We start from the raw sequence: 21,526 nt of genomic DNA on the forward strand, positions 1-21,526 counted from the left end.
AAGCCTCCCAGGGGCCCATCACTGTAATTTTCTGCTCTTCATTGTTGAGGCTATGCAGATTGGAAAGGGCAGGGTCAGCTTCTCAATCCAGAAAGTTGGGTCAACCTTGGATTTGAACTAAACACAAATATGCCTAGTTCCCTATTTGGAGGGGCCATATGTCCTTTTTTTTTTTTTTTTTTTGTTCTATAACTCTTTAAAAATGCACCATTTTACTTCTCCTAGAGTGGTTTGAACCTTTCAACTAAATTATGGATATTAACCACTTGCCTACTGAGCACTTCCACCCCCTTCCTGCCTAGGCCAATTGCGTGGTCATGCAACACTGTTCCCAAATGAAATTTTTTTTTTCATTTTTGTTAGACAGAGCTTTCTTTTGCTGGTATTTAATTACCACTGAGTTTTTTTTTTTTTGTTTTTTGTTTTTTTTTTAAAGAAATATTTTTGTTTGTTTCTGTTATGCTATTTTGCAAACAGATAATTTTTCTCCTACAGTGATCTGCACTGATGGGCTCTGAAATATCGCACTGATGGGCTCTGAAATATCGCACTGATGGGCTCTGAAATACCGCACTGATGGGCTCTGAAATACCGCACTGATGGGCTTTGAAATACCGCACTGATGGGCTTTGAAATACCGCACTGATGGGCTCTGATATACCGCACTGATGGGCTCTGATATACCGCACTGATGGGCTCTGATATACCGCACTGATGGGCTCTGATATACCGCACTGATGGGCTCTGATATACCGCACTGATGGGCTCTGATATACCGCACTGATGGGCTCTGATATACCGCACTGATGGGCTCTGATATACCGCACTGATGGGCTCTGATATACCGCACTGATGGGCTCTGATATACCGCACTGATGGGCTCTGATATACCGCACTGATGGGCTCTGATATACCGCACTGATGGCATTGACTAGGAGGTACTGATGGACACTGTTGGGGGCAGCACTAATGTCCTCTTTCACAGTTGGCTGTGAAGTGCAGCTGATAACCAGGAACTGTGTTTACATTGTGATCAGCTGTGTCATTGGACACCGTTGATCACGTGGTAAAGGGCTGCTGTGATTGGCCCTTTTTACCGTGATCTGTGTTCAGCTGTGTCCAGTGGCTATAGCCCGGTCATCAAGTGGTTAATTTGAAAAGCTATATAGGGAAAATAGTGGTGAGAAAAGGCACTTGATGGTTGACCCAATATTCTTTTTTTTTTTTTTATATTTTATGCAAATTCCTTTATGGTCCATGTATTTGGGGGTCTTGTAGGGTTATGTTCTTCCCTACATACTTTTTGCTGTAAGATGCCCCCCCTTCATCTTAGGGGATATGACATGCAGGCACATTTGCATTCAAGTTGTACTTTCCCATTCACACAATATTCACATGCATATACATTTCAAATGATTTGAGGGAGAAGCTGAAATTAAAGTGATACTAAACTCATACGGTTTTTCATTTACATTATCTGTTCTCTTTCTGTTTATGGATAATGACACTAATTATTTTAATTTTAAAAAAAAAAAAAACCTTTTTCCATTGTGATATTCAGCTGATGCATGACCCAGCTCGTTCCCAGCCTGTCTGCAGGGAAACGGTGGCAGGAGGAGCTTCTATTCCTCTGCTGCTGGTCACATGTTCAAAATGGGGAAAAAAACAGCCTTTGGGATACAGAGTGAAAATAAATATCAATAAACTGGCTTAAATGGTCATACATATATGTATCTGAAATGAAATCTTTATTTTTTGGCAATAACATGGTGTGGGCGCATTTCTGTCAGTCACAGGCTGTGTCACACCCCTCCAGCCTGTGTCTTAAAATAACAGGGAGGTAAAGCCTCCATCAGTCAAGGTGTAACATCCCACCCCCATTGTGTTTAGGTGGTTAGTGAGCATGAAAGAGGAGGGAGGAAGTAGACTCTTTACTACTGTGTATACGCCCACATGTCTGACTCTATAGTCACATCGGCTGCTAAGATGTGATGGGGAGAAAATGCTCAGTATAGAAACTCACTGAAAACTGAGCATGTGCACTTGCTGTGCAAAATCTCCAGCTGCATTGGGGACAAGGACAGAAGAGGGAGATAAAGAACAGCAGGGTCGATCAGTTTGTTTGCTGAATACAGAAAATGAATCCCATAGTGAATGAGTGAGTATGAACAGCATGCAATACAGCATGTATTGTTAGTTTTTTTTATGATGGGTTTAATGACACTTTATCAGTATGTGTTTTTTGGTTCAAAGAGAAAAAAAGAGCAGCCAGAGAACATTTTCACAAAGTGAACATACAGACTCCATGTAGATAGAGCCCCTAGTGGCTTGAACTGAGAGAAACGTGGAGACAGTCAATTCTGTCCCCTTGCTGAAAATATTAGTTTCCATGCCGTTTTGCTGATCACTGACTTATATATTACATATTCAAGTCACTGACCTGGAGTAAGCATGTGGCAAGCAAGTCAAGTATTTTGCTTTAATTTATTATTTATAGATGATTCATGTGAATTATTTTAATTGTTTTCCAGATTTTTTGTCTGAAGAAGGCTCAGCATGGGAAAGCAGAACAGCAAACTGCGACCCGAGGTTCTACAAGATCTACGGGAAAACACAGAGTTCACCGACCATGAGCTGCAGGAGTGGTACAAGGGCTTTCTGAAGGATTGCCCCACCGGACATCTCACCGTAGAAGAGTTCAAGAAGATCTATGCGAACTTCTTTCCCTACGGTGATGCCTCCAAGTTTGCAGAGCATGTATTTCGTACCTTTGACACAAACGGAGATGGGACGATTGACTTTCGGGAATTTATAATTGCGTTAAGTGTCACATCTCGGGGGAAACTAGAACAGAAGCTGAAGTGGGCATTTAGTATGTACGACTTAGATGGAAATGGATATATAAGTCGTGGAGAGATGTTAGAAATTGTTCAGGTAAGAGCAACTAAATGATCAAATTCAGGCTAAATCAAAGAGGTTGTCTGTGAAAAGTCTTTTTTTACATTCCGGACTGCTTAGTGTTGCACTCTCCTAGTTCCTAAAGTAATCATGTCATCCATTGTACTTTTTTTTTTTTTTTCTTTTCATGGAAGTTCTGCCTAAGAACAGTCCTTGCTATTACAATTGTTAACTAGAAAAAATATCTAATTTCCCTCTGTAATAGGAACCTGACATCCTAACAGCACCAAGCATTTCCAAGTACCACCTTTTTCAGTGAGAAAGTCTTTGTTGCAAATCCGTGCAGAATAGCAGTTCATGGGGTCTAGTTTCCACCAATACTGCCATATAGGAAACTCAGTTGCAAAGAGATATTGAAAGCTGGGGGTTATTCAGCTGTCTTTTCTCTACCCGCAACTGAAGCCATATTTTTGGATGAACTAACCCTTTAAAGTCAGCACAGGCTCATATATATATATATATATATATATATATATATATATATATATATATATATACCGTATTTTCCGGCGTATAAGACGACTTTTCACCCCTTGAAAATCTTCTCAAAAGTCGGGGGTCGTCTTATACGCCGGTAACGGCATGCTGACACTTTTTAGGGGACACGAAGTACAGGGGTGGGCAGGGGCTGCTGTCTCTTACCTGGCTCCGGTCCCACAACGATCCGGTCCAGGAAGTGCGGCTGCTCCTTCCTTCGGTTCGTCCACTGGATGTTCGCGCGGCTGCTCGGCTCCGCCTCCTCACCGGTGATTGGCCACCAGAACTGTAGCTCAGGAAAGGCACACAGGCGGCCAATCACCGGCGAGGAGGCGGAGCTGAGCGGCCCTGCGAAAATCGAGTGGAGATGCAGGTAAGTGTGCCGTGCTTAGGTGCTGCTGCAACCACATATGCTGGCTGCAGCAGCACCGTACTGGAACAGGGGTCAGCAAGTGTCAGTGGGATTAATAGTGCCCCATCATTGGTGTCACTGATACCAATGATGGGGCATTATTCCTCCCACTGACACCGATATGGCACTTTTCCTCCCCCCCACTGACACCAACGATGGGGCACTATTCCTCCCCCCACTGACACCAATGAGGGGGATACTATTCCTCCCCCTCACTGACACCAACGAGGGGGTACTATTCCTCCCACTGACACCAAAGATGGGGCACTATTCCACTGACACCAATGATGGGGTGCTATTCCCCCCCAATGATACTAATGATGGGGCACTATTCCTGCCACTGATACCAATGATGGGGCACTATTCCTCCCACTGACACCAATGATGGGACACTATTCCTCCCACTGATACCAATGATGGGACACTATTCCTCCCACTGATACCAATGATGGGGCACTATTCCTCCCACTGATACCAATGATGGGACACTATTCATTCCACTGACACCAATGATGGGGCACTATTCCTGCCACTGATACCAATGATGTGGCACTATTCCTCCCATTAAAACCAATGATGGGGCACTATTCCTCCCACTGACACCAATGATGGGGCACTATTCCTCCCACTAATACCAATGATGGGACACTATTCCTCCCACTGACACCAATGATGGGGCACTATTCCCCCCACTGATACCAATGATGGGGCACATTTCCTCCTTCTGATACCAATGATGGGACACTATTCCTTCCACTGACACCAATGATGGGGCACTATTCCTGCCACTGATACTAATGATGTGGCACTATTCCTCCCATTAAAACCAATGATGGGGCACTATTCCTCCCACTGACACCAATGATGGGGCACTATTCCTCCCACTGACACCAATGATGGGGCACTATTCCTCCCACTGACACCAATGATGGGGCACTATTCCTCCCACTGACACCAATGATGGGGCACTATTCCCCCCACTGATACCAATGATGGGGCACTATTCCCCCCACTAATACCAATGATGGGGCACTATTACTCCCACTGACACCAATGATGGGGCACTATTCCTGCCACTGATACCAATGATGGGGCACTATTCCTCCCACTGACACCAATGATGGGGCACTATTCCTCCCACTGACACCAATGATGGGGCACTATTCCTCCCACTGATACCAATGATGGGGCACTATTCCCCCCACTAATACCAATGATGGGGCACTATTCCTCCCACTGACACCAATGATGGGGCACGATTCTTCCCACTGGTGTGCACTGGAAGAGGGGTAGTCTTATACGGCGAGTATAGCCCAAACACTACATTTTAAACAGGAAAAGTAGGGGGTCGTCTTATACGCCGGAAAATACGTACACAGTCAGGTCCATAAATATTGGGACATCGACACAATTCTAACATTTTTGGCTCTATACACCACCACAATGGATTTGAAATGAAATGAACAAGATGTGCTTTAACTGCAGACTGTCAGCTTTAATTTGAGGGTATTTACATCCAAATCAAGTAAACGGTGTAGGAATTACAACAGTTTGCATATGTGCCTCCCACTTGTTAAGGGACCAAAAGTAATGGGACAGAATAATAATCATAAATCAAACTTTCACTTTTTTAATACTTGGTTGCAAATCCTTTGCAGTCAATTACAGCCTGAAGTCTGGAACGCATAGACTTCACCAGACGCTGGGTTTCATCCCTGGTGATGCTCTGCCAGGCCTCTACTGCAACTGTCTTCAGTTCCTGCTTGTTCTTGGGGCATTTTCCCTTCAGTTTTGTCTTCAGCAAGTGAAATGCATGCTCAATCGGATTCAGGTCAGGTGACTGACTTGGCCATTGCATAACATTCCACTTCTTTCCCTTAAAAAACTCTTTGGTTGCTTTTGCAGTCTGCTTTGGGTCATTGTCCATCTGCACTGTGAAGCGGCATCCAATGAGTTGTGAAGCATTTGGCTGAATATGAGCAGATAATATTGCTCGAAACACTTCAGAATTCATCCTGCTGCTTTTGTCAGCAGTCACATCATCAATAAATACAAGAGAAGCAGTTCCATTGGCCGCCATACATGCCCACGCCATGACACTACCACCACCATGCTTCACTGGTGAGGTGGTATGCTTAGGATCATGAGCAGTGCCTTTCCTTCTCCATACTCTTCTCTTCCCATCACTCTGGTACAAGTTGATCTTGGTCTCATCTGTCCATAGGATGTTGTTCCAGAACTGTGAAGGCTTTTTTAGATGTCGTTTGGCAAACTCTAATCTGGCCTTCCTGTTTTTGAGGCTCACCAATGGTTTACATCTTGTGGTGAACCCTCTGTATTCACTCTGGTGAGGTCTTCTCTTGATTGTTGACTTTGACACACATGCACCTACCTTCTGGAGAGTGTTCTTGATCTGGCCAACTGTTGTGAAGGGTGTTTTCTTCACCAGGGAAAGAATTCTTTGGTCATCCACCACAGTTGTTTTCCGTGGTCTTCCGGGTCTTTTGGTGTTGCTGAGCTCACCGGTGCGTTCCTTCTTTTTAAGAATGTTCCAAACAGTTGTTTTGGCCCACCTAATGTTTTTGCTATCTCTCTGATGGGTTTGTTTTGTTTTTTCAGCCTAATGATGGCTTGCTTCACTGATAGTGACAGTTCTTTGGATCTCATCTTGAGAGTTGACAGCAACAGATTCCAAATGCAAATAACACACTTGAAATGAACTCTGGACCTTTTATCTGCTAATTGTAATTGGGATAATGAGGGAATAACACACACCTGGCCATGGAACAGCTGAGAAGCCAATTGTCCCATTACTTTTGGTCCCTTAACAAGTGGGAGGCACAAATGCAAACTGTTGTAATTCCTACACCGTTTACCTAATTTGGATGTAAATACCCTCAAATTAAAGCTGACAGTCTGCAGTTAAAGCACATCTTGTTTGTTTCATTTCAAATCCATTGTGGTGGTGTATAGAGCCAAAAATGTTAGAATTGTGTCGATGTCCCAATATTTATGGACCTGACTGTATATATATATATATATTTATATTGTAACGGGGTTAGCTCGGCAGCGGGTGTGTGTGACCCCCTGGATGGGTGCACAACACAAAAAGACAGGCACAGCACAACAACAGTGGAGGTGAAAACAAACAGGTGCAATTTATTTACAATATTTACAGAAAAATGGTAAACCAAAAAGAAACATCAAAATAAATCCTGGCCAACTTGGCTACTTACTGCAACAACAGCTTTCCCTAGCTACCCACTAGGTACAGCCTGCTGCTATACCTAGTTGCTAATACTTGAAGGCTAGCCACACAGGCTTTGGTCTCTCTAAACACAGATAAGATGTCAGCTCCCCAGTCATTTCAGACACAGATCTGGTTCCAGGTTGGAGCAACTCTCTAAGCACTCTGGGAAGTTTTATACAGGTCTTAATGAGCCCACTACCTTCAGCTGGGTTCATTACCTCCATGCAGAAGGACTCAGCACTTCCCTCTAGTGGAACAAATCCCCATAAAGCCTGAACCTCGGACAAATGTATCGTCCATCCAGGACGCAACCAGATGATTTCACCTGCCTACTGTCACTATATCTATATATATATATATATATATATATATATATATATATATATATAACCTACCCACTGAAAGAAGACTGCATATTTTTACCATTTCAGTGGCCCATCCTTTGCAAGTATGGGACCCATCAGTTTGGTTAAAAACATGCTCCTCCTTTCGCTCACTGTGGTTCCTCCTGCTGGCTCATATGCTGTGTAGCAACATACAAATGAATCCACCATGAGCAGCGGGGGGGAGCTGGTATTTACACATGTAGAGTACAGGAATACTTGCAGTGTCTAGGTGAGTAGTGCAGTGGAGGCTTTTTGAGATAGAAGTTGTATGTGCAAGTGACCATGTGCTAATAGAGTCAAATTAAAGTTGAACTCCAGGGAAATGGTTAAAGCTGAACTCCAGGGAAATGGTTAAAGCTGAACTCCAGGGAAATGGTTAAAGCTGAACTCCAGGGAAATGGTTAAAGCTGAACTCCAGGGAAATGGTTAAAGCTGAACTCCAGGGAAATGGTTAAAGCTGAACTCCAGGGAAATGGTTAAAGCTGAACTCCAGGGAAATGGTTAAAGCTGAACTCCAGGGAAATGGTTAAAGCTGAACTCCAGGGAAATGGTTAAAGCTGAACTCCAGGGAAATGGTTAAAGCTGAACTCCAGGGAAATGGTTAAAGTTGAACTCCAGGGAAATGGTTATAGTTGAACTCCAAGGAAATGGTTAAAGCTGAACTCAAGCTTTGCTATTACTTTAAATATTTTGTTTGGGCCCAACAAACTATTTCTTCTGCTAACTGCCGCACCCGCTGTCTCTGTATGAACTGTATGTAGCGTCATCTAGGTACAATATATAGCATGGTTTTCTGGCAGCAGTACAGGGACTTCCGGACCATCTCCCAAGACAAAAATCAAGTCGGGCTGAGCTCTGCTCATCCATTCACAGGAAACTTTGTATTTTATGCATGAATAGAAGGCTTCCTTTACTTGGTTTAGGTAGAGAAGCTGACGGATTACTTTAAAATCTCAAGCCATTCAGAGGAAGCTTTGTATTCATTCATAAAAATACAAGGATTCCTGTGAATAGCTGAGCAGTGCTCAACCCAACTTGGTTTTGTTCTGTGAATAAGACCTTACTGCTGCCGGAACACAGTGCTGCATACTCTATGTAACTGAGTCTACATACAGCACTGACAATAGCCACATGTATTGGTAAAGGAAATAGTTTGGTATGGCCAGCTTGGCCCAAATTAACTATTTAAAGTGATAAAGATGGAGTGTGGATTTAATACATATTTGAAAGATAATGAGCAGCTTCTTGAAAAAGGGTTTGTAATTTTGTCTGGCCAGTTGTGAGGTTTACATAGCTCTGCCAGACATCAGGTTGGTGACCTCGTTTTATTCTGCTGCAGGTTAGATCACCTCCCTGTCCCTAGTTTGACTGGAAAGTGAAAAGCAGCAGCAGATAGACCTGGTCAACTCTCTGCTCTCTCCTCCTGTTGGCAGATTCCTTCTCACATGAATATGATTGGTTTAGAGTACTGCTCTTCCCTCACCAACCCTGAGGTGCTCTACAGGGAATACAAAAAGGCTAATACCAAGGCAAATTCAGACACTGACATTAGTCGTATTCAGAATAAAGTTAATGAATATGTAACAGCATTAACTTGTATTTGACCAGTAGTCCGTGACCATTGACTATATGTGGCTGCCACTGTTGCTGCTTGTGGGAGACTTTCAGCAGATGTATAATGGCTAGATGTCTTACTACCTATGGCATTATACACCTCACACAGGCTTGAAGACATCAAAAGATTTTATACTGTTGTGCTCGAAGGTTTGCATACTCTGACAGAAATCGTGCAATTTTGGCATTGATACTGAAAATATGACTGCTCATGCCAAAAACTGTCTTATTAACCACTTCAAGTCCGGACACTTTCACCCCTTCCTGTCCAGGCCAATTTTCAGCTTTCATCGCTGTCACACTTTGACAATTGTGTGGTCATGCAACACTGTACCCATATGAATTTTTTGGAGACCGATAAAACTTTATTTTGGTGGTATTTATTCACCACTGGGATTTTTTTTTTGCTATATTAATGAAAGTCCAAAAATTTTGAAAAAAAGTGTTTTTCTTTATAAAATTTTGCAAATAAATCTTCATAAATCTTGGTCAAAATGTATTCAGTTATCTTTTTAGTAAAAAAAAAACCCCAAATTAGTTTATAATCAAATATAATTTTTCAAAATTTTTTTTTACATTTTTTTTTTATATTTATGGGGTTTTTTTGTTTTTTTCACATACTGTCACCCTAGCAGTACAGTGTCACCATAGTGACACTGTACTACTTGTTGGGGGTGATGAAGATTTTTTTTTTCTTTTTTTTTTTACACTGATTCCTTTTACACCCATAAAGGCTGTAAAAGCAATCATTTCTCCTCTTATTGAGAAATACTGTGAGAGCTGTGATTGGTCACAGCTTGTCACATGGTACAAGGCTGTTGTGAATAGCCCTGTACCATGTGACCTCTGTGATTATTCACAGATTTCACTAGTAGTAAGCAATGATGTCAGCAAGTGACATCTTGTTTACTACTGTTCATGTGATCACTGATTGACCAATCAGTGATCACATGATTGGGACCTTACACAGAGGTCCCGCACAGTGATCGGTGTTCCGCTGTGTCCGGAGCACGTACAGCCTGTAATTGCAGATGCCGTTTATGTACATGGGCCGGACAGGAAGTGGTTAAGGAAATGATCATATGAAGCCATTTATTATCATGTAGTTGTTTGTCTCCTTTTTAAATCTTAATAACAGAAATCACCCAAATGGTCCTGATCAAATTTTTCATACCCTGGAATGTTTGGCCTTGGTACAGACACACAAGGTGACACACACAGGTAAAATGGCAATTAAAGCTTAATTTCCCACATCTGTGGCTTTTGAAATTGCATTTGATGTTTGAATAGTCTGTGCGTTTGTTAGCTCTCACGTGGATGCACTGAGCAAGTTGGATAGTGAGCCATGGGGAGCAGAAAAGAACTGTCAAAAGACCTGCGTAACAAGGTAATGGAACCTTATATGCAGGAAAAGGATATAAAAAGATATTCAAAGCTTTGAATATATGCCAGTCAGTACTGTTTAATCCCTTATTAAGAAGTGGAAAATTCGGGGATCTCTTGATACCAAGCCAAGGTCAGGTAGACCAAGAAAGATTGCAGCCACAACTGCCAGAAGAATTGTTCTGGATACAAAGAAAAACCCACAGGTAACCTGAGGAGAAATACAGGCTGCTCTGGAAAAAGACAGTGTGGTTGTTTCCAGGAGTACAATATGACATACTTGAACAAAAATGAGCTGCATGATTGACTTGCCAGACAGAAGCCTTTACTGTGCCAATGCCACAAAAGAGCCTGGTTACAGTATGCCGGACAACACCTTGACACGCCTCACCAGGCTTTTTTTGTGGCATAGCTGTCCTTAAATAAAATACTTTTTTTTTTTTTTTTTGCATGATCAGTCATGTTTTCAATATTCTTGCCAAAATTTCATGATTTCTGCCAGAGTATGCAAACTTTTTATGCACAACTGTATTCATATATTCTAATATTTACATTTTATTACTATTAAATGTACCAGAGATTTTCCGGTGATGTTGACCACCGTCTTCATGTGACAACATTTTACATCACTGAGCATGTTAATTGATAGCAGCCTATTTACATTGTTACATGGGCTAACACTGAAAATTCATTATGGAATAAATATCAGAATATAGATTGCATTGCATGCTAGATGGCAGCAAGATCTGAAGGTGCAGGAATTGGGGCTAATCTGAGGTCTGAGACACAGATAAACTGAGCTATTAAAAACAGGGACAGGGGGTCACATGGTTCAGTACATATTAATATGTTTTGCATGTGCACCATTTATTGTAATAATAATTGAATTTAGCTTCCCATTAGAAGTAAAAATATGAGTAAAAAAAGTTGAAAACAAGCTGCATGTCTATGCCAGTGTTATTGTTTGCTGATATTCCAGTTGTCTAATGCTTGTAAATTGCCATTTAGAGTAGTGCTAAAGTCTAAAGGTTTTTTTTTTTACTTGAATGCATTCTCTGGATTCAGGTTTAAAATGCCCTGTTACATGCATTATACAATTTTTCGTTAATTTTTAAGAGTAAACCTTCAGTAAAGTGCATTCTTTTTAAATTTGTATTTTAAAAGCAAACAAAATTTTGAAGTACTTTTGAATGGCATTTGTCAAGTCATCAAATTTACTGAGAATTTTTGAACAAATGAAAAAAATGAATTACTTATACTGTATTTGGAATGCATAAAACTGTAACTTTTGTATTATTAAAAGGAGGAAAAAGATGTAATGGAATGAAAACCTAATAATATCGCTTATGAGGAAAAACGGATATGGAGGATGATAATAATGCCTACAATGTATTTCAATCTTAGTCTGACTTTTAGTGGAAAAGATTGTGAATGAGTCAAAATCCCAAATAAAAGATGCTAATGCACACAGATCTTTAATTTCCCTTAGCCTCATATGCCAGCTTTATTATGTTAGTTGGTAAATGGTATGGAGGTACAGTAAATTAGAATGGGCCATAGTATGCTAATAAATGCTCAAGTGTGAACATGGAACAAAAAAAGATTTCACTTGGAGAAATACTGTATACTTTCCAGCAAGCTGGAAAATTGCAAAGTGCTGCTATTGCTTTCCTTTTCCGTTGTGAACAGGGAAAAAGAATATACAGTGGGGATCGAACGTTTGGGCACCCCAGCTAAAAAGTTGTATTAATGTGCATAAAGAAGCCAAGGAAAGATGGAAAAATCTCCAAAAGGCATCAAATTACAGATTAGACATTCTTATAATATGTCAACAAAAGTTAGATTTTATTTCCATCATTTACACTTTCAAAATAACAGAAAACAAAAAAAAGGCGTGTGCAAAAGTTTCTGCACCCTGCAGAGTTAATATCTTGTACTGCCCCCTTTGGCAAGTATCACAGATTGTAAACGCTTTTTGTAGCCAGCCAAGAGTCTTTCAATTCTTGTTTGAGGTATCTTTGCCCATTCTTCCTTACAAAAGTCTTCCAGTTCTTTGAGATTTCTGGGCTGTCTGTCACGCACTGCTCTTTTAAGGTCTATACATAGATTTTCAATTATGTTGAGGTCAGGAGATTGTGAAGGCCATGGCAAAACCTTCAGTTTACGCCTCTTGATGTAATCCCCCATGGATTTCGAGGTGTGTTTAGGATCAATATCCATTTGTAGAAGCCATCCTCTCTTTAACTTCAGCTTTTTCACAGATGACATCAAGTTACCATCCAAAATTTGCTGAAATTTTATTGAATCCATTTTTCCTTCTACTCGTGAGACGTTCCCTGTGCCACTGGCTGCAACACAACCCCAAAGCATGATTGATCCAACCCCATGCTTAACAGTTGGACAGAGGTTCTTTTCATTAAATTCTGTGCCCCTTCTCCAAACGTACCTTTGCTCATTCCGGCCAAAAAGTTCAATTTTAACCTCATCGGTCCACAGAACTTGTTTCAAAAATGCATCAGGCTTGTCTATATGTTCATTTGCAAAGTTCAAACGATGATTTTTGTGGTGAGGACGTAGAAGAAATTTTCTTCTGATGACTCTTCCATGAAGACCATATTTGTACAAGTATCTCTTTATAGTGGAATAGTGTACCACAACTCCAGTGTCTGCCAGATCTTTCTGGAGGGATCGTGCACTCAAACGTGGGTTTTGAATTGTTTTTCTCACAATCCTGCGAGCTGTTCTGTCTGATATTTTTCTTGGTCTTCCAGATCTTGCTTTAACTTCCACTGTTCCTGATGACTGCCATTTCTTAATTACATTCCGAACAGAGGATATTGACATCTGTAAATGCTTTGCTATCTTCTTATAGCCTTCTCCAGCTTTGTGAGCGTCAACTATTTTCAGTTTTCTAGACAACTGCTTAGAAGAACCCATGGTGCTGATTGTTGGGGCAAGGTCAGATGAGTCTGGGCATTTAAAACCTTTGAGATTGACATCACCTGGTCTTCCCAGACGATGATTGAGAACAATCCATGACACTGGCATGTCTCAGCTTTGCAAAGGGGGCAGAACATGCTATAAATTCTGCAGGGTGCCCAAACTTTTGCAGACACCATTTTTTTGTTTTCTGTTATTTTGAAAGTGTAAATGATGGAAATAAAATCTAACTTTTGTTGACATATTATAAGAATGTCTAATCTGTAATGTGATGCCTTTTGGAGATTTTTCCATCTTTCCTTGGCTTCTTTATGCACATTAATACAAATTTTTAGCTGGGGTGCCCAAACTTTTGATCCCCACTGTATATGATACTCACACTTGGGCTTACCATGTCTATGGATGCTGGTGATCTAGTAACACAATAGGAGCAGTTCTCAGGAATACGTCTGCCTAAATATGGCCAATCTAATATAGGACACCTCCAAATATACACAACAGCTGCATCTTCGCAAAAACTAAGTTAGGCAATAATGTACATAGCTTAAATTAAACCTGCCCTCCAATTATTTAATTTCTAAAAGTTAAAATTCTGTCCAGGCATGGGCAGCACAAGTAACCTCCTAGTGCATTTCTGTACCATAAGCCTCTTCTGTGGTCCATCTGAGATTGCTCACTTTGCTGTGGAAACCTTGGCTTAGGACCTAATTGTTGTCATCTGTAGTGCACTGAAAATGTTTTATTGGTCAGCTAAGTGCTTTTTCAAGCAAGGAGCTTGCAGGTGGGCCGTGGTTAGAATTACAAGAGGCAAGGCCTTGGCTTAGAACCACCTGCAAGCTCTGTGCTTAACGCCTTCCCGCCGATGCCTCCTGACCCTTTAAGAGCTTCTAGATGCCGGGTGGCGGAGGCAGGCATTCAGTTGATGTGACAGCTGTGATTGACTGTCACAGCGGTCACAGCTGTGATTGACTGGCACAGCGGTCACATGATCGGAAAGCTCCCAATGGCAAGTATACATCAGGAGATCACCAATCCCCGCCGGCTACCATGCAGGAAGCATGCTCGCAGCACGGTAAGTTGTTTATACAGGGCTGACTATATTCAGTGTTCAGTCCCACCCACAAAGAGACCTCATAAATGCATGCGGTTGGCGTAAAGTGGTTAAAGGCATTATAAATATTCCTACTTGCACCTTGTGTTTTTTCCCCTGCATAAGTTGTTCATTACCCATGTAATTTCATGATGTCAATTTTTCCCTAAACATGCTATCTATAATAAATATTCAGATTCATTTGTCAGCAGTTTCTGTTGGCGTTCAAACATGCGTCATACCAAATGTCACTGCACAGGTTAATGCATGACCTCTGTAGTCTAAGTACTAACATTACATATGAGGGAACTATATATCCCATAATGCCTGGGTCTCTCATTCTAGTGCTGGTGCAGGCGAAAGAATCATTAGATGTGACCCAGACACAAGCAGGCACAGCACTCTCAAACACAGAAAGCTCACTCTCAGTTTGGACCTGATGGGTAAAACAAAAACATATGAAAGTGTTCAGTGCCTTTATTACAAATGTCTTGCTGACCAAAGAAGCACACTCTGGGCACAGTGGGAATGGAAAGGATGTTACTGTTTGCACCTTTCAGTTGTATGTGCTACACTGAGCTGTAGAGAGATTAAGACTTCAGAGCTTCTGCTGAAAATTGTGAGGATGAATGCCTCCACAGTGCCTGTAGTTAGAGGTCATTAAGGGCTTGTTTTACAGCTCATTTACTATTTAAATGTTTGAATTTGCTGGTTTGGCCACAGTTACACTTTAAAGTTGTTGTAAAGGCTCAAGGTTTTTTTACCTTCATGCATTCTATGCATAAAGGTAAAAAACCTGCGTGCAGCAGTCCTCTAATACCTACCTGAGCCCCCTCTCGATCCAGTGATGTACACAAGAGCCTTGGCTGTCCTGGGTCTCTCCTTCCTCATTAACTGAGACAGCAGCAGAAGCCAGTGACTCCCCCTACTGTCAATCACAGCCCGTGAGCCAATGAGTGGAGGGCAGAACCGAGCCACATCTGTGTGTGAATGGACACACACAGCAGCGACTCTGGAGCGAGCTTTCTCAGGTTCCCCGGTAGCAAACTGTTTGCTGTGGGGGCACTTGGCAGGGGGGAGGGGCCAGGAGTGCTGGCAGGGAACCTGAGAAGAGGAAAATCAGGGCTGCTCTGTGCAAAACCATTACATGGAACAGGTAAGTATCGTGTTCTAAAAAAAAAAAAAATCTGATAAAGGAAAAGTATATTTCAGAAAGTGCTTCACATTAAAAGTAAGGCTGTACTATAAGGGGAAAATCTATACCCAAATCCTTTTTGCAAACCTCTGAGCATCAAATACATTCAATCAAGAATTTCCTTTTTGTAGCAATTTAAAAATGGAGCAATCTTTTTAATTTCCTCCAAATATTTTGTTTCAGGCAATATACAAGATGGTGTCATCTGTGATGAAAATGCCAGAAGACGAATCTACACCAGAGAAGAGAACAGACAAAATCTTTAAGCAGATGGACACAAATAATGATGGTATGATGTGCACATCCTGTTTTCAATTCAAACCAAAGTTACAGGACTGTTCCCTAAGAGTGGAGGCAATGATTCCACATTTCTTCTAACATTTCTGTAGTGCAGTTCTCCAAAATGGAAGTTGTTTTAAGTAAGGAGACAGACGTGCTTTCTTCTGTTCTATATACATAAGCAATGGGAGTTGGAGATGATAGTCCCTCAGCTGCTAGGTGGTAGAAGTTCCTTCATAGCAGTATTATTGCCCCAGCTCACTTTTATAGCCCCTTTCTTGTGCATTGTATATTTCATCAGTTTCTCTCCTTTTCGTGGTTTCAACAGCTGATTGGATAAAAAGGGAAGTGAAAGGAAGGCAAGTATACACTGTGGAGGAGAGGGCTGTTAAGGTGAAAATGATGGTTTTACCTGTATGGACAGTGCACAGGTTCACTTTAAAGGGAGAGTCCTGGAGGCAGCCTCAGTGTTTGTTATGACAGGTTTTTTTTTTTCCTTATCAAGTGGCTACTGCTCAACTCTAACAATGCAACAGGGTCACTTTAAGCTAGGTACTTAGCCTAGAGTTTAGAGCAGTGGTGGTCAACTTTCTTAACATACAAGGCCTCAAGTGCGGCTCTTGACATTACCAAAGGGCTGCTCACAAAATTCAGTAAATATTCAGTATCAGAGATAGTAGACCCACAAAATTGGATATAGTCAAAAACTAAGGGCATGATACAAGAGAAAGAGAAGGTCAGTGACTGTGGATATAATGCAGGTGATGGTCAGAGACTGCAAACACAATACAGGAGATGGTCAGAGACTGCAGACCTAATACAGGAGATGGTCGGGGACTGTTGGACATAATACAGGAGATGGTCGGGGACTGGTAGACATATTACAGGAGATGGTCGGGTTACTGGCGGACATAATACAGGAGATGGTCGGGGACTAGCGGACATAATACAGGAGATGGTCGGGGACTGGCGGACATAATACAGGAGATGGTCGGGTACTGGCGGACATAATACAGGAGATGGTCGGGGACTGGCGGACATAAAACAGGAGATGGTCGGGGACTGGCGGACATAAAACAGGAGATGGTCGGGGACTGGCGGACATAAAACAGGAGATGGTCGGGGACTGACGGACATAAAACAGGAGATGGTTGGGGACTGGCGGACATAATACGGGAGATGGTCTGACAGACATAAAACGGGAGATGGTTGGGGACCAGTGGACATAATACAGGAGATGGTCTGGCGGACATAAAACGGGAGATGGTCGGGGACTGGGGGACATAATACAGGAGATGGTCGGGGACTGGCTGACATAATACAGGAGATGGTCGGGGACTGGCGGACATAATACAGGAGATGGTCGGGGACTGGCGGACATAATACAGGAGATGGTCGGGGACTGGCGGACATAATACAGGAGATGGTCGGGGACTGGCGGACATAATACAGGAGATGGTCGGGGACTGGCGGACATAATACAGGAGATGGTCGGGGACTGGCGGACATAATACAGGAGATGGTCGGGGACTGGCGGACATAATACAGGAGATGGTCGGGGACTGGTAGACATAATACAGGAGATGGTCGGGGACTGGCGGACATGGTACAGGAGATGTTTGGAGACTGCAGACATGATACAAGAGATGGTCAGAGACTGCAGACATGATACAAGAGATGGTCAGAACTGGGGCATGCTGCAGCATATGGTATAAGACTCTGAGCATGCTTTAGGAGTTGTTGGAGACTGGGAACCTATTCCATGAGACTACTAGAAATCACTGCTATAACAGAGCAATAGGGAAACACAGATTAGCGTCTGCAGGGGCCCAGAGCTCCGCACAGAAATTGCCAAAGGTCCTCAGGGCTTATAGGGCCGAATTCGTACTGAGATTATATGGAGCCAATGAAAAGTGTAGCTTTACTTTCTAACCTACCTCCAGCGCTTCAGGAGTTTGTGGTTATAACTCCCAGTATAAAGAAGAACAGAGACTTCCACCAGCCTTTTCTGACCGCTGTGGTTGTTTTTCAGTCATTTAAACATATTGGAGCTAATTATTGGTGATTGGCCATGTATATTTAGCTCCGTTCTAGAAATTACTCATTCAGTACATTTAGTGCCTATGAAATCAGCTGCATTGAACATCAGCTGCCCTTCAGCCTCTTGCTGCAGTTTAAAAGGCCGCTCCAAAGAGGCTTGTTAGTCATGTTCCGGGAACGCTGCAAGCGACGTTCCAGTTACTTTACTAGAGAAATTACAGCAGAAGTGGCTTCCTGTAATTATGTTTTTTGCCATTTATCGTCTTTTGGATCTTCATAAGCATGTTGCCATAGAAATAGGCTATTATTTGTAGGATAATGACATGTCATTCTGGAGAGGACCCGACACTGCAGCTCTTGACATAATATATCAAAGAAAAAGGCATTGGCTGTATGACAGCTGTAATAGGACCATTCTTTATATAGGACTGATAATTCACTGATAATAAACACATAAAACATAACATGCAAGGGTCTGTTTATAAAGGTTTTCATCTGAGATTCACACAACCCATTTTTCCACTTGAATCAAAATCGAAAAATGTCTGAATCTTGGGTGAACAAAATTTACAAGAGGGCATCAATATGTATTAAAAAAAAAAGCTAAATAAAGAATACTTTTAGTGTTTTAGGTTGTGCTCACACTATTGTCCCATCTCTTCCTTTCACTAGTTTATCTAAAAATAAATAAATATATTGGGCAGTCTAGGCAGCAACAACCGTGCCAGAACTCCAGCATTGTTTGTTCTTTAAACTAATCTCAAGGCAATGGCTAAATGCACTCATATGGATTTGTAATTCTCATCAGCCAGTTTTGTTATCCAGCCAGCCCTGGCAGGTCTGTGGCTTCCAGTGCAGCAGCATAATAGAGTTTTTGCCCCTCCATTCTGAATGCTGTTGTACAACTAGAACATGGCAGAGGCTCAAAGCTAGATGGGTGGATCTTGAAAATATGATCGGGATCCTTCCAGAGTGTGATGTGGCTCTATGACTAGCCAGCTGTCAGCTGATTTTGGTTTATTCGTACCAAAGTAAGTGCACTCCTGTGACCCAGTGGAGAGGTATGACTAAAAAGCTTTGGCCATACTTCTCTTTTAAGGTTTTAGATACCATTTAAGGTATACATAAAGGCATTTTCTCTTACGTTCATTATTGGACACAGCTGCTTTTTCTTTATCAATGACCAAACAGGGTTTTATAGCCCCACCTATAAGAGTAGGACACTAGACAGAAAAAAAGACTCGGCACCTCCTCTCTTGGCATAAAACCCCCTCTCTGTTATAGCCTCCAGTCATTTTGCCTAGTGTCTTCAGGAGTATGGACGTGACTTTACATGGGACTTGTGGTCCCATGACTTCCTTTTTCCTTTAAATTTTTCCTAGAATTTTTACTTTTCCTGCAGAGATTTTCTATCAAGTCAGACTGGGTGACGGGCTGGATATTCTAGATCCAGTGGTCACCCCAGTCTGGTCAATGCTAGCTCCATGCTCGGTCAGCTGTAACTATGCCCCATACTGGACAGAGGCAACCAGAGAGTTAAACATCTCGTGGGCACATATATGACCAGGCGCCTAGAGTCTTTGTCACAGTGTCACCCTAGCCGACAGCCCCACACTTCGGTGGAGAGGAGGATCTGTCATGGGAGTCTTACCTGCACGCCCCACTGGATTGGTAAGTGGTCATCCCCTCCCTTCCATCTCTGGATGCGGTTGTGGGCGGGGTACTTCTTGGGGTGGTCGATCCTGCGAGGTCCCCTCCAAACCTACAGCCTTGGGTGGCTAGATCTTTTATTCCCTTCCTTTCCCACTATTACCCCCCCCCCCCTCAGGGATGCGGGGCTCATCTGTGCAGGTGATTCAGCTGTTCCTGCAGCTACTGACAGCTGGGCGGGTGGCCCCCTGGTTTCTGCCCATAGGGTCTGGTAGTGCAGATGCCTTTCCCATTTTATGTCCTGTGCCTGGCAGCTGTGGAGTGAAAGACGGTGTGGGCTGGTTTCCTGGCACCTGGGGATGGCCTGTATTTGATGGCTTGCAGCAGAGGACCATACACATGATGCTGGCCACGGTGCTCACACAGGTGGGATCTTCCATGTTTACAGGAGCTCAGCTTCATGCAAGGGCCTCCCTCTCTTACCTTCATGTGCACAAGCCATGCAGCCGTGATAGCTGGCACTTTAGGCCATGGCTTTGGGGTCTACTGTTAGAGGATGTCCCACCCACCATTTTGTTTGTGGGAATGCCAGTATAGGGCTCACCTTTGTCTGGCACCCCTTCTGTAGGTAGGGGCTGAGGGGGATACGTTCTGTGCAAGTTACGGCATCCACCATATTGCTTGCGGTCACATGCTCCTACAAGTTGTTTTTGCCGGGTGGCCAGTGCCAGTTTCCCGCTGGAGGACCGTGGTGGCCAGATACTGCTAGGCAGCTAGAGGAGCGGCACGACTCCTGTTGTCCCCTACCAGGTTGGAGTGGGGGCATATTCTGTGTCAGGCTGCAGATGGTTTGTGATGCCAAATTGACTACTCCACTAGAAGCACTGAAAGCAGGCGATGCTGGTGGGCTGCTGGGAGGACAGACTGCCTCTCCTTGGCTGGGGGAATTCCTGGGTCTCTCTCTCCCTTATGTTACCTGTGGTCCTCACTCCTAATCAGCAGGGCAAGGTGTCTGTCATTAATGGCATGAAAGATTTAAAAAAAAAAAACTGGTAGCTACACTGATTACCTTGCTGGCACCATGGCACTTCTGCATGCAGATCTTTGTCCTGATGTGAATACCTTTTTGAAGCAGTCCCTTATGTCTGGTTCCATACAAGAACACTGCAGATGGGACGCCCTATCAAACTGGAGTAGGTCTTCTATCTCTTTGGACAAACAGATTCACTTGGAGTGGTTGAGGGCCTCTCTCCTCTGGTGGCTGTGGTCTTTGGCTCCACCGACCAGAAAAGTCCTTCTCCCTTTGTTGGACTGTGGTCTCGACGGATGTCAGCTTGTCAGGCAGGGTAGTGGTCCTTGGATCGGACTCAGTTCAAGGTCCATGGACACTGGTGGCAGCTCGACTGTCCATCAATGTCTTGGAGCTTTAGGTGATCAGTTTGGCGCTGATGCATTGAACAAATCGCCTGTGGGGTCTCCTGATAATAATCCAACTGGACAACGCCATGTATGTCACTCATCAGGGAAGCACGAGAAGTGCTGCTGTGGCTCTGGAGATATCCCACATTCTATAATGGGCAGACAGCTCTGCCCTCTGTACACGTACCTGGTGCCGAACTCTGGCAAGAGACTGATCTCAGCCATCAGGTGCTGGATCAAGGCAGTGGTCCCTGCACCAGGAGGGGGTTCAAGCAGCTCTGTCTTCACTGAGGAATGCCACACATGGGTCTTTGGGCGTGAACTCGAACATTCCAAGGTTTATGGCAAGATTGCTGGATCCTCTGGAGGACACAACAGATACACTAGTAGTACCATAGGATCAGTACAATCTCATGTATGCCTTTTTCCACCC

General features: G+C 43.0%; 1 protein-coding gene across 2 annotated transcripts in view; it reads left to right on the forward strand.

The window, feature by feature from the left end:
- Positions 1 to 21,526, forward strand: part of HPCAL1 (hippocalcin like 1) — a 271,519-nt gene that overhangs the window by 233,258 nt on the left and 16,735 nt on the right. For both annotated transcript variants that reach the window (XM_089672039.1, XM_089672040.1), the window contains 2 exons: positions 2,532 to 2,934; positions 15,889 to 15,994. In XM_089672039.1, coding sequence (XP_089528165.1) covers positions 2,557 to 2,934; positions 15,889 to 15,994 — 484 coding nt within the window. In that variant the 5' untranslated portion in view covers positions 2,532 to 2,556. The remainder of the gene's footprint in view (positions 1 to 2,531; positions 2,935 to 15,888; positions 15,995 to 21,526) is intronic.

The sequence above is a fragment of the Staurois parvus genome, unplaced genomic scaffold, assembly GCF_062004578.1.
Source record: "Staurois parvus isolate SC_StPar_1 unplaced genomic scaffold, SC_StPar_1.0 ptg000118l, whole genome shotgun sequence".
Taxonomy (NCBI): domain Eukaryota; kingdom Metazoa; phylum Chordata; class Amphibia; order Anura; family Ranidae; genus Staurois; species Staurois parvus.